The 14018-nt window shown below is 38.2% G+C and overlaps 1 protein-coding gene across 2 annotated transcripts in view; it reads right to left on the reverse strand.

The window, feature by feature from the left end:
• Positions 1 to 871: 871 nt before the first annotated feature.
• SLC35F5 (solute carrier family 35 member F5) overlaps positions 872 to 14018 on the reverse strand; it is a 49087-nt gene continuing 35940 nt past the window's right edge. For both annotated transcript variants that reach the window (XM_050916027.1, XM_050916028.1), the window contains 3 exons: positions 5839 to 5993; positions 4787 to 4875; positions 872 to 4194 (listed from right to left, as the gene is read on the reverse strand). In XM_050916027.1, coding sequence (XP_050771984.1) covers positions 4794 to 4875; positions 5839 to 5993 — 237 coding nt within the window. In that variant the 3' untranslated portion in view covers positions 872 to 4194; positions 4787 to 4793. The remainder of the gene's footprint in view (positions 4195 to 4786; positions 4876 to 5838; positions 5994 to 14018) is intronic.

The following is a 14018-nucleotide window of genomic DNA, read 5'->3' on the forward strand; positions in this document are numbered from 1 at the left end:
TATGAAAGAAGAATTCTTCAAAAGTTACTATAAACAATGGAAACAATGTTATAAAGAAGTAATTTTGCAAGCTTAATGAAACCAATCAACAGTAAACAGCAGTACCTAGGCACAGTGGGGATAATTAAACAGGAAGAATGGCAATTGCATAAGGCAAGGAAACTCAGTTTTCAGGCTCTTACTACTTTAAACTTCTCATCTGCTGTGTAATAGGTATGTGATGCACATAACAGCACACACAGTATGTCATGTACCACATGCAATACCTTGGTTTTAATTGTCCTTTGAAGGGCATTTAGTATTTCAAAGGAAAATACTGCTGAAGGCCCCAATTCAGCAAAGCACCTAAATCTTTGTGTAACTATCATGGGATTACGCAAGTGCTAGAGGTTACGTAAGTGCTTAAGTGCTTTTCTGGAGTTAAGCTAAAGTTTGCAGCAGCCACTACAAGTAAAAGAGTTAATGCAGTTTTGTGTATTTAACAGATCCAGCTGAAGATAGCCAGGAGAACTAAACCCTTATTTACTCTCTACTGGACTGCACAGTATAGCATAGCAGACTAATTGTTACTCCCATTCAACTCTTGAGTTCCAAGACTTATTTAGGGGCAGTCAGAAAATCACTTAACTTTGCTCTGTATCAGTTTCTCCATATGTAAAAATGAGGATAACTATTTAGCTGCCTCATAAGGATGCTGCGATAAATGAGTTAATTTTTGGACAGCACTATAGATGTATATGTGGGAAATCACTGCTCTTCAAATATGCAACAACATTCAAAGTATAATTCATTTAAAATATGAGATTTTTTTTAAGTGTATACACTTCCTGCAGGAAATAAATCAAAATCAAGACATTCCAATTAAACAGTAAAGAAAACAAGTTATGGTAGTCCATGTCGGTAAAGAGAATTCTACCAGGAGAGATAGCTTCTTCACATTACTGTAACAAGAAACTGATTCCAGTTGCATGCCATGTCATGTAAATGGCCCCCCACCCGCCCCCGCAAAAAAATACCACAAGAAGAGTATTATATTCAACATGTCGCCACTATTGCACGAGTACCTGAGATTCAAAAGCTAAATCTCTTGTGCCTTTAACAAGCAACCATTATAGAAAGCTGCATGAATCACTTTTCTAACAAAAAAGACAGTTACTTATAAAAGATGTTTTTCTACTAAAAATCACAAGTCGGTATTGAAAATCTCATTATCTCTTATTAAATGCAGGCACAATGTAACAATATATAACTTTAGTAATACTGTACAACATATCTCTTGTAATACTGGGGCACAATTGTTTAAAAATCTGCGGCCTTTCAGGGAGATAATTTGGTTTGTATTTTACATTCCACTCCCCAGAATGCTACACTTTAATAAAAAGACTGCTGAAGTCATTTATGGTATCTAACACTTTATATCATGACAATCTGATTTTTCAAAAAAAATTTTTTTCCCTTTTCTTGGAAAAATTAGTGAGGCAGTCCCAGCATCTGAATTTTTAAAACATATAATGTTATTTGAATGTCCTTAGGAGGCAGAAAGAGAAGATTTTCTCTTATGTATTAATGTTCATTTTTTCCAGCACAATGTCTTTCTCTACACAATTTAAAACTGCTACGTAAAACTCTATAAACTAACCAAGGATTTGATGATAGATTCCACATCTTTGTCATGTTTTGTTATGTTAAATAAGGATTCTGGTTCACAGTTATACGTCACAGCCCAGTACAACTATGGGTCATGGGCAATTGATTTCAAAAGTGAACCTTAGTTTTCTTCTGAAAACAGAGCAACACACCTGTTGAAAAGCAAAATTAGCCTTGCTAGGCTTCTATCTACAGATGCCACAATCCCGATCCTTCTTGCTGCTATAGAGGACATGATTTAGTGTTGAGCATTAACTAGGCAAACTCGACAGAAGCCAAATATTAACTGAAGATGTAATCATTTTTTAAGGGAACAACTATTTGCATTCTATTGCCGCTATGCCTTAATTAATGGCTTTTCTTAGTAAAGATTCCACTTAAATTCTCTGGAGTTATCTTGCTTCCTAAAAAGCATTTTTAATTTTTTCAGGAGAATTCTCCTCTTGCCAAACAGCCAAAATTCTACCCAAGATCAAATATAAGAATAGTTCAACTGCTGCATTTAAAGTTCCTGTCTTCTCATGGGTACTTGAGTAATTGAGACAGAGACATTCACTTTTAGTTACACTATTAAAACTAATCCAGTTCAGCAGAACTGAAGGTTATTTTTTATTCAGTTTGACGTACATCATCAGTATTTCTTTCCAATTTTTATTGACCTCCATTTCTGCAAGAGACCAGGAACTCTGGCTTAAGTGTTCAAAAGCAGGAGTATAAAGGACAGGTGACGAAATATGGACTCGGGACCAAAAAATGGAATTTTTGAAAGTATTTAAGTGATTTCAAATGGGACTGCGCTTGTAAATCTTTTGAAAATCCCAACCTCAGGTCTTATCTTCATGTTCCTACTTTGAAAAAGGTTGGCTTCAAATACATTTTGTCCATAGTTTAGTGACCAACCGTTGTTATAAAATTCAGAAAAATATTTGTATCTGATAAAAATGAACAAAGAAATAAATATCTGCCTGCAAGTGCAATAGCCTGTTTTAACTTACCCTATACATTTCAATTAACAATGGTCTTCTCCCTACAGCTATTGATTTTGGGGTTGAATAGATTAAAGTTTTATCCTTCTAAACATTTATCCAAGTCTGTGATCTTAATATACTTCAGTTAGACTTTTTTTTCCCCCTCTTTACATTGCCAAATCACCACCACTATTTCCACAATTAGTATCCTTATTGGTGGGAGTAATATAGAGATCAAAGACTGAATGGACATTTATCCCTAGAAAAACATCAGCTCCTCCAGAACAGGATTGAGACAAAATGGCAGAGCAGCATGAGAAAGCTTGCACTGTCAGTGTAGGTTTTGTTGTTATCTTGACTGAAAGTCCATCTGTACTCTTTATAAGCATTACAATTCACTAAAAAGACAAAATAAATTAGTAAATAACCCTTGGCCAAAGTTACCAAATTTTACTTTTTGAAGAGGGCAATAACTGTCTGCAGGATTCTTGTGAATATATTTATTAATTTGTTACCTTTCAGCACCAAACAGAACAGCAGCATTGCAGTAGGGAAGAATGCTCAGGTCACAGTGAAAAAGTTAGCCATTACACAATAATTTCCTTAGGAAAACGAAGCCAACATGATTATCTCTAGCTTTAAAATTGCTTGGAAGATTTGAGTTGAGATAAGATAGTAACTACAAAATTTAGAAGTCTACTTGATGGTTTTTTCCTCAAATAAGCAGCTGTGCACATGGCATCTTGGAATTATTTACAATTTTACATATTAAATAATTTTGACTATTAAGTTTTCAAAAAGAGACTGATTCTGAATTATGAACTTTTACATCAAGTGCTAGTCCAGCCAAATTTATGATAATTACCACCTTTAAAAATACATAACCTTTTTATACTAACACTTCTCTAAAAGTTTGAGATTTTTAAACACAAAGCACCCTTTCCTATTACAAGGTTTTTTAAAAATGGGATAAAGCAATATATGTAGTGTTCCGGAAACCTGCATACATCCTCCTCCAATAGTTGCAAAAATGTACTTATTTAATAAATTAAGATATTTTTTCTAATTTCATGTGTTAATATTCAAATAGACTTTATAGAAAAATGTTAATCCGTACCTATTACAAGTAACCTACATATTTAGCTTTTTTCATCTGAAAGCCTGTAAGAAATGACGACCTGCAGAATTAACGTATTCATTTTTAAAGTAATTTTTGAACAACTTGTTGTCCAGCATTTAACAAAAATGTGAAAACAAAAAATAAATCACCAGACCAGCATTTGCTTTCTTGATTATATCAAGTAATTTCAAGTTGAGTTCTATAAGGCAGGTTGGTTGTTTAGATGGCAGGTTGGTTGTTTAGATGGACTGGGATTTCCTATAGTTGTAGTGATATGCACATAGTGAAGTTGTTCGTTGATAGAACTAGATGAAGACAGGCAAATATGGGAAAACAGAAGTTTAGTTTCAAAAGAACTGAAACTTTTTTCCCCCCAAATGTAGAATAGGCACTGAAATACGCTTCCTTCTGGACTTTCCAGGAGATTGTCTCTTCACTGAGTATGAAACCATCTCAAAACTGAAAAAAATGAAAACAGAATTATTAATGCTATGCATTAGGCATTAATTGTATTAATTTTGATCCTATATTTCCCATTTTCTATACCTTTTCAAGTCATAGCATTAAACATATTTGAAACTGCGCAAGCGGAATGGTGAAAAATAGACTGCAAATATATTGTACAGCTGGGATATATTTTGTTTCAAGCCAAACAGGAATTATTAGAATATGGGGAAAAAATGACCACGTTTTTCTAAATCTTGCATTTCTAGTTATATTAGCTTTGCAAAATTCTACATACTCACTTGTCAGAGAGAACAGCTTTATTTGTTTATTTCAATGGAGAGTATCAATCATGATAAAGAGCGAGTGAGTAAATTTTGTGCCTGCACAGGTTAATTTCCATGACTGTTTGGCAGACTGGTAACATACATGAGCTCCTTCTTTAATTCATGCAAATGAGAGTTAATAAGACAGGTAAAACTACTGAAGGTAATGGAATAATTAGCAAGTCCATTGTAAGGTGCTAACAACCTCAAGAGGAAAAAAAATTGACTTAAGAGTTTGAACGTATTCACTATACCTTTTGAAGTTTACTTGTTAAACATACCTATTGCCTATGAACAGCAGTTTTCTCCTTCTTGAGAAACACTATGCATAGGGATGAGGCTTTCACACTGCTCACTTTCCTCTGGCATTCTTAAAGAGATATCAAATTCATTGTATAATGACAGAAAATCTTAAACTGGTTATATTGTGACATGGAGACATGACTAGTAAGGATGGTAATGCTATATAAGAATTACATATTAACTTGAGTTGTGTTCATTACAAAAACTAAATACTTCAGTGAATTACATATACTATATTAGAGTGGTCATAATAAGATCTATAAATAGCCATTTGGTGCCTCAGAAATATAGCAAATACTATGGTAACAATACTCAGGCAAACGCAAAACCGCAAACAACATTCACTGCAGAAAAAATTCTTTTAGTACAATGGGATTTTAAGATGGTGGCTTGCCCTCAGCCCATGAAAGCTCCACTGCCATACCCAAAGTCTCTTTCCAGGAACGGTTTTATTTTCCAAACTTAGATAAAAAACAGAACAAAACAAAAACAGTTCTTCCACCCCCACTGGGCTACAAATACTAGGGATTTTCCCCTTTGCCTCTCTTGTACCATCCTGCTTCAAGGCCTGTTGCAGGATTCCTCCTTCTTCCTTGCACCTCTTCCCAGGGCTTTTCCCAGGAGGCTCTTTTTCCCCACTGCCTCCCCTCCTAATGGACTCCCTGGCAGCCTCTGCTGATCTTTCCTTCCTGACAGCCCAGCAGCTCTTTATAAGGAACACATGTCCACCCTTCAGTTGCACCTGATTAATGAATAGAGTTGGCAGGACCCAGATCTCTGGCCCTTAAAGGACAGACAACCATGTCACAGGGAATTTATAATTTTGTCTCTGCCCTCACTGGATATTAGGGCAAAGAATGGAGAAAGAATTATACTGGTAACTAATCAGTCAATGAGGTCCTCTTAAAGGAAGGAATGGGAAGGAGGGGGGCAAAAATACCAGGGTGTGAGTTCTGAGGCTTCTAAAAGAGGTAGGATACATACAGAAGGTAGAATGAAAAGTTAGGGAAGTTACAATAGGTGATCATACCTCTGAATTCGATGCTTTCTGCAGATAAAGGCAAAAATTCTTCTGATTCCTACCATCACTGGATCCCAGTTGTTATAATGGCATAAGAAAGTTGCAATGAAAAATGAGAAAAATACAGGGATTGCCCCTGCAAAAAATAACCAGGAAAACTGCACCTGGAATTAGAGCATGAATATAATTTATCCAACAAAGCACAACAGTAGTTTCTTTTAACATTTTTTTTTCATTTGTGACAACTGCCATAAAATGGAGACGTGTCTACCATTGTTATTGTTAAAAGTGTCTAACTTGCATCAAGATTGTAAAGACAACTGCATTAGTATTTTATTAGCTCCTTTGTTGCTACAATAGTGTCAGCATATGTGTTTAAGACATTTCCACTTGGAGAAAAAAAAAAATCTATTTGAAAACTGTGTTGGGTCTCAGTTCCTTTGAATGCTGACCAAGGTTACAATTTTTGCATTTTAACATTTTCTATAAGATCTCTTGGCTCATCATATCCTCAGTCACCCACTGTGTTCAATTCTCTTTTTTTCTTACCTCCTTACATTGGGTTCTCCACCTACATTTTTCCTCCCCTTCTCCTCCTGGTAAAATGGTTCTCTTTTCTAGTTTCTCAAATGATCTCGCCCTTACTCATTCACTCATGAACCTTACAAACTCTAGTAGGTACAGAACATCAAGAGAACTACATCTTCTAGCTAAAAGCTGATGTGGATCCACATTCAGGTGAGAAGCCAAACACTCCTCACAGGTATGGAAAGAGATGTGCTGGGATTCATACTAGGGTACTGTCCTTAAACCCTCTTTTGGGGACTCCATCTTCCATATCAATCTCTGGAAAATAGGCATGCATCTCCCCTCTCCTAAATTACATCTGGATGCTGAAAAATGGAAGCACTCTCTTTGTTTCTCCACCAACCTGTACAAGTTTGATGGCACTAATCCATGAAAGTTTAATTGCCAAAGATGAGAAGGCAAGTGAATTTTCCAAGCCCTGAAACAACTGTATGGACAACCCCAGTGAAATGTCACAAAACATACCTACTCCACCTAGATTTGAATTTCTGACCAAACATTTTAGCTGAAAAATATATATTTCAGGGCAATTTGTGCCCCCAAATGTCCATTTAAAGAGACAGATGTGTGCATTAAAGAAATAAAAACAAACAATTGAAGAGAAAAATCCTTGGAAGTGGTCCTAGCAAAGAAGTTCTGATTTTTGTCTACCAAATAAAGCATATGAGAAGCTGCTAATTTGGGAATTAACAAGAATTTGTTCTTCCTGAATGTGTATGGGGGGAAATACAGCATTTTTTATTAAGTTATTTGCTCACCTGTTTTGAAAGTGAGCCATAAATTAGATGAACAGGATTTTACCTGACTCTAAGGTAGTAATAGTTAGCCTGAGCATCTGGAATGTCTACTACATACGCAAAGCTTCAAAAAACAGAAATTACAAGGTCTGTTCCTTTTAAGAAAAAGGAAATAAAAAGCAGAACTACTCCCTTTAAAGCTTCTTTTTAGCTAGAAAAAGCTGATTAACCATAGACAAGGCTCCCCCTTGTGGAAAAAAAAATAAAATCTTGTAAAGTGATAAGAAATCTTGGTGTTTTAATGACAGAGTATGGACATCACCTCATTCTTAGGAATCTATATCTGCAGTTACTAGAATTGATTAGTGTCCACATTAATTTCTGAGACTAGCTTCAAATAATTGAAATAAATGTTTAAATGAGCTTAAAAGTTACATTACAACATGGGGGACAGTGTGACCTGGTGGATAGGCCACTGGACTAGGACTAAGAGGATCTGGGTTCAATTTCTGGCACTGCCACTAATTTGCTGGTTGACCTTGTACAAGTCAATTCACTCTCCGTGCCTCAGTTTCTCCATCTGTTAAATGGGGATTATGATACCAACTTCCTTTGTAAAGCATGTTGAGATGAAAAATGCATTATAACTAGTATTAATAGGTGCAACAAGTTTGACTTGTAATGTCTAAAGCATGCAAGTGTCTTATACTTTAGTGCTCTTCCCTTTTTCTCAGAGCTTCTGTCCTTAGGAGAGAGGCAAATCTTATGTCTCTCAGGGAACACAGCCAACCTGAAACACCCAATTTCAGAGGGAATGCTCCCTTGAGCAAGTTCTATCCAGAACAGCTCAATTACAGAAGGCACTGAATGGTAAGGAAGGGAAGAATTCAAAACTCATCCAGCCACAAGTTAAAACCAAAAACAGACCCAGCCTGCCTAGGTCAAATCAAGATGGTGTTACTTAGGTGTGAGAAAGAGACAGGCAGGCAAAGTCAGACAGAAACCTGGATGGTAGATGACAGCCATGTGAAGAGAAAATGAACTAGAAAGTGTGCAATTTGAAGCTGAAAAGGAAGGCAGACAGAAGAGGGAAAAACCCCTACACTATTACTACCTTTCTTGGTGGCAATGTCTATGGGGAGGTGAAGGAGGTGACAGATTGCTAATAAAAGGGTAGCCAAAGGCAGACTCCAAAGGCAGCAACTGTTTTCAGTGAGGGTGAAGAGACAATAGTCAGAAATAAAAGCAACAAGAAAATCCACAAGGAGCAGGAAAAGAAGAGCAAGAAAAAGGTTAGGAGGTGTTGTGCCTGAAGGATGGAAAGGGTTAGGGAAGGGAGGAAAGGAGTGGATATGTGCAAAGGACTAGGATTAAGACAGATGCTGCCAGCAGATAGGCAGAGAAAGCAGGAGGTAGAAAAAGTTTAAAGTAAGGAAAAGAAGAAAGAGCAATTGAGATGAGAGTAAAAGAAATGAGATTTGTTATTAAATGTTTTGGGCTTGTTAATATTATAAAATGTCAAACAGATACAGTACAAGTGTTCAGATTATAGTGATGAGTGCCATAAAAATAATTAGGAAGTTAAAAAATACTATCTGTTGCTATTGCATTAGTGTGCCTTGCATCTGTCATGCAACATTGCTTTAATGCTGTCTCTTCCATTTCAAATGCTGCAGTGGTTTTGTGTATTTTGTACTTATACAGAATAAATTCTATTTATTTAAAGGACTGGGCTGAGAATCTATTTGGGTTTATACTTCAGAGAAGAAACTGTTCCAGTTTTCTGGGAATTACAAAAGAGGATTCCTGTTCATTCAACCATTGCCGCAACTATATTTAAATAAATTGCCTCAGAATATGAAAAATAATAATTAAAAAAAGCTTGCGAGCCTTTTACACTTCAAAAGATATAAATATAGCTGCCTACATGCAGTGGAGTGAAATTCTTCTTGTTTTTGTAGAGAAAAGTTACTTTGATTTACAGAAGAACTTTTCATTTATTTTTATATTCTTGGTACAAAGTTTGTGTCCTTTATATGAATTGCTTAAGTTTCAAGTCCAAGACAATTAGGCTTGTTTTGCCTAGGCTTTAGCTTATTCAAATGAAATAATTTATTTTAATTGTAGTTTCTGTACACTTAAAGTTGAAAACACCCTAAAGCTGCACCCTAAAGCTGAAAACACTTTCACTTTCTGCCAAATAGAAAAGATACCATATTTTATGTCTGCTTTCACTATCATTATTCAGTTTTGAATTCAGCCATTGTGGCGACTGCCATTTCACATGAAGAAAGGCCTTTTTAAAATAGCCTACCACAAAAACATTGGCCCACCTAAAATGTCACAACAACAGACTTCACAACACATACAGATGTTGCTGAACCCAATGTCCAAAAAATAAGATTTGGGAAAAGTCAGCCTATATAATGGAAAACAACAAAATAAAAACTGATTCCAGTCTTCAGAGTGCTCAGCAGCTTCCAGAAGATGCTGTATTTTGGGAAATAGCCATTAAAAATGTTATGTAATTGCATAAAAATAAGGCAATAAAGCCAGAGGAAGACCTGCATTTTAATGAGACACATGACAGTAGCAATGTTTCCTCCAGGTTTTCTTTGTACTGAGCAAACAAACTTCCCTGAGAACTTTTCTGTCATGGTTTCAGGCACAGAAGGGAGGGCCCTGCCTGTGGAGTGGAAGGAAGTCAACATCTTGGGAAGGGAGAGGGGTGTCGGGTCAGGGTGAGTGCTCTGCATGGAGACCAAGGAAATGAGGGAGTGGGAGTGTCAGAGGCAGTGGGGCAGAGGAGAGATGTGGAGCAGTGGGACAGAGTGGGGGGTTAGAGTGCCAGGGATAAGAGGGAGAGAGAAGTGAGTGCTCTCCCTGTGGAGCAAGAGGAGCTAAGGAGACTCAGAACAGCGGTAGAGGTAGCTGACTCCAGACACAGAAGAGGGGGGTTGCATCTCTTTTGCCAGGGTAACTACTCCCAGCCCTGGTCCATTCCGAGGTACCATGGCAGCTGCTCCAGCCCCTTTGGGTCCCACTGTCACCTCCAACACCTACAGCTGGGGAGCCCTTAATCAGCACTTCACCTCTCACAACGCCCACCCAGGAACAGAAGAATTTGTGAGTGGCATCACTTGTGACACAGAGCCTCATGTACATGCAGTTGACAAGGAACGCTGGTCAGTGGTACATGTCACTCAAATAACAGACTATATTTTCAAGTTTTATCATGCAAATCATATTGTCCAGACATTGTGAGAAATGCAATAATATCCTTGTACATCTGAATGGTTTTCCAAGACTACAGTGACATTTCAGATGGGGATGGTCTTAGCAACAGGTGTAAATGCTTCTTTTCTAAATCAGGGCTTTTATCCGGCTGCATGATCGTGGTGAGTTTAACGTTGCCCTTGTAACGTCCACCCTTGTTGAGGAAGAGATTCTTCTCTAAGTCGCTAAATGAATTTATATCAATCATGTGACATGCAGCTCCTGGCAAGGGGAACATCTTCCAGACTTTTGATACTTTGGCCTCTAAGTGCCAAAGAGCTTAGAAAGAGCAGAGTTGAGAGTCATCCCTTTACACAGAGCAATGGCTGCGGCAGGATTAGGAGGAATGAGTTCTGAAGCCTCAGCAGGAAAAGACACCGGCTTCTCACCACAACTCCACTTGGTTTTCCAATTGGAAAGAGTGGGAAAAGCGTTCACGTCAGGTAAAGCTGGCTCATGCTCCACCAACACACTCTTACTCCTTTTTTCCAGGAGAGGGGAAAAGTGAGAAGACGAGGGAAAAAACTTTAAAGTTCAAAAAAAGAAACAAAGCTTTTCAGTTTATTAAAAAACCCAAAGGGGCATTAAGTCAACATGAAACAAAAATATGCACAAAAAATGAACACAGAAAAAGAAATCAAAATTGTTGATCAGAATTTAAATTTTCCCCTGTGAAAATGCTGTGATCAGCTTTATTCTCCCCACATTTAAGTACCAGAATGGGGACAGACTCTCTGCAAGCAAATAAAAGAATATCTCAAAAGGACTGCAAAAAAATGCAATTTAATGAGCTACTGCAATAAGTTATCTAATGAGCTAATAAATGACTTTTTAAAATAAGTCTAAGCTAAAAATGTGGTGTAAACTGAACAACCAACCACAAGTAACACCTAAAACCTGTGTGTTCACTCAAGACATCTCCGTGATGTATAAATTGATCCAAGTAATTTTTCTTGTGGGATCCATAAGGAATTGTTAGTGTACTTTTATAATCATCTTTGTGGTTGAGCTTTGATCTTTTGAGATTTTACAAACTACCCAGAGTCAAGCTGGACTGAAGACCTCACTTCAAAAGAAAATAAATGCCACTGAGAATGGTAGGAGTGATCTGCAACTGGCACACTGAGTTAATACAGGACATTTGGAATATTAATATCCATAGGTTTCTGGAACTAAATATATTGTGACATCATAGTAAGAATAAGTGAGTTCACCCTCGAAGAGCTGCCTAATGTACAATTTGGGTGACTGGGCCTACCTATATTCCTTGCGCAGTTTCAACTGAATAGAGCACAGGTGAGCAAATTATGGTCTGGGGGCCGCATCTGGCCCTCCAGATGTTCAATCCGGCCCTCGAGCTTCCATCACGGAGTGGGGTCCAGGGCTTGCCCTGCTCCGGCACTCCAGCTAGGGAGTGGGGTCAGGGTCTCCCAGAAGCAGTGGCATGTCCCCCCTCCAGCTCCTATGCGTAGGGGCAGCCAAGGGGCTCTGCATGCTGCCCCCGCAGCTCCCATTGTCCAGGAACGGTGGCCAATGGGAGCTGCAGGGGCGGCACCTGTGGACAGGGCAGTGCACAGAGCTGCCTGGCTGCTCCTACGCACAGAAGCTGGAGAGGTGACATGTCATTGCCTCTGGGAACTGCTTGAGGTAAATGCAGCCCAGAGCCTGCACCTCTCATCCCCTCCTGCACCCCAAACTCCTTCCCCAGCCCTGATCCCGCTCTTGCCCTTCGAGCCCCTTGGTCCCAGCCTGGAGCACCCTCCTGGGCCCCCAACCCCTCATTCCCAGCCCCACCCCACAGCCCGCACCCTCAGCCAGAGCCCTCACCCTCCCCACACACACCCCAACCCCCTGCCCCAGCCCGGAGCTCCCTCCTGCACCCTGAATTCATTTCTGGCCCCACCCCAGAGCATGCACCTCTAGCTGGAGCCCTCACCCCCTGCACCCCAACCCCCAATTTCATGAACATTAATGGCCCGCCATACAATTTTCATACTCCGATGTGGCTCTCAGGCCAAAAAGTTTGCCCACCCCGGAACAGAGTATATGTCCACTTCTTGACCTGCCTTAGACTGTTTTGTTGCATTGAACAGCTGCTGCATGCCACCAATGGGTGAAGGGAATCCAGTCTACAAAGTGAGTCCGGATCCTCTGACCTGGGAATTGCTATAAGTGTAAGCTGCTTTTAAATTATTGTATTGCTTACTGATCCATTTTAGGGTTTACCATCGAAACAAAAGAACTTCAACCATTTCACTGTTGTTTAAGGGAAAGGAGAATTTCCTACTTATTTAACAACATACAACTGTTAGTCATTGTTGTCATTTGTTTAAATTTGTCAGAACATAAAGGAAGCTTTCATGATTTCCCTTTGATAAGCACCAAAAGCACTTAATCAATATCCATCTTTTTTTTATGAGTACAAAGAAGAATTAACTATACAGATGAAAAAGATTATATATACACTAATTTCAAAAATTGTGAGGCATATCACTTATGCACTAATGTATGCTTTCTCTTCCCACAACAAGCAGTACTTGTGCCAGTTTTGAAAGCTATTCCAAGAAGTTAAATAGGTATTGCAGAGACAGATCAAGGGATCTCAGTTGCTATAGTTAGACTTTCCAGCAAAACAGATTAATTTGCTCCAGCAGCAGCAAAGTTTTAAGAGCCCAGGATCTTAGCAAACAGAAAAACAAACCTGTAAGATGGAGAGGTTTGAATCAATTAAAACAAGAATGAAAATGAAGACAGTATATATTATGTGTTACTATACATAGAACATAAGAACAGCTATACCTGGGTCAGATCAAAGGTCCATCTAGCCTAGTATACGGTCTTCCAACAGTGGCCAATGTCAGGTGCCCCAGAGGGAATGAACAGAACAGGTAATCATCAAGTGATCCATCCGGTCGCCTATTCCCAGTTTCTTGTAAACAGAGGCTAGGGACGCTATCCCTGTCCATCCTGGCAAATAGACATTGATGGACCTATCCTCCATGAACTCATCTAGTTCTTTTTTTAATCCACTTGTAGTCTCGGCCTTCACAACATCCTCTGGCAAGGAGTTCCACAGGTTGTCTGTGCATTGTATGAAAAAATATTTCCTTGTTTGTTTTAAATCTGCTGCCTATTAATTTGATTTGGTGACTCCTCATTCTTGTGTTATGAGACCACTAAATCCAGATTATAATTCATATAAACAAATTAAGAATTTGGGGCTCCTTGCTATTGATAAAATACTACAGTCAAACATTCAAAAAGACAGCTAACGTTTATATGAAAATCGTGACAAAAATGGTTTAATTTTAATAGGATATTCAACAAAAATTTAGACAATTTAGTTTGAGGGAATATAAATGAAAAATTGTGGATCATTTCTGTTCTAAAACAACTATTTTTGGATATTTATTATAATCACATGAAGTGTTCTCTCACAGTTATTAACTTATATGACAAAATATCCATGGAAATAAGGTGTTTGTTTTTTTAATTGGGACCTCTTCATTTAAAAATTTAATTTAATGTTTACTGTATTCATAAAATCTAGGATTAAGCCTTAAATTGTCCATCTTCTGCAGACATTAA

Source organism: Gopherus flavomarginatus, chromosome 10 (genome assembly GCF_025201925.1).
Source record: "Gopherus flavomarginatus isolate rGopFla2 chromosome 10, rGopFla2.mat.asm, whole genome shotgun sequence".
Lineage (NCBI taxonomy): Eukaryota > Metazoa > Chordata > Testudines > Testudinidae > Gopherus > Gopherus flavomarginatus.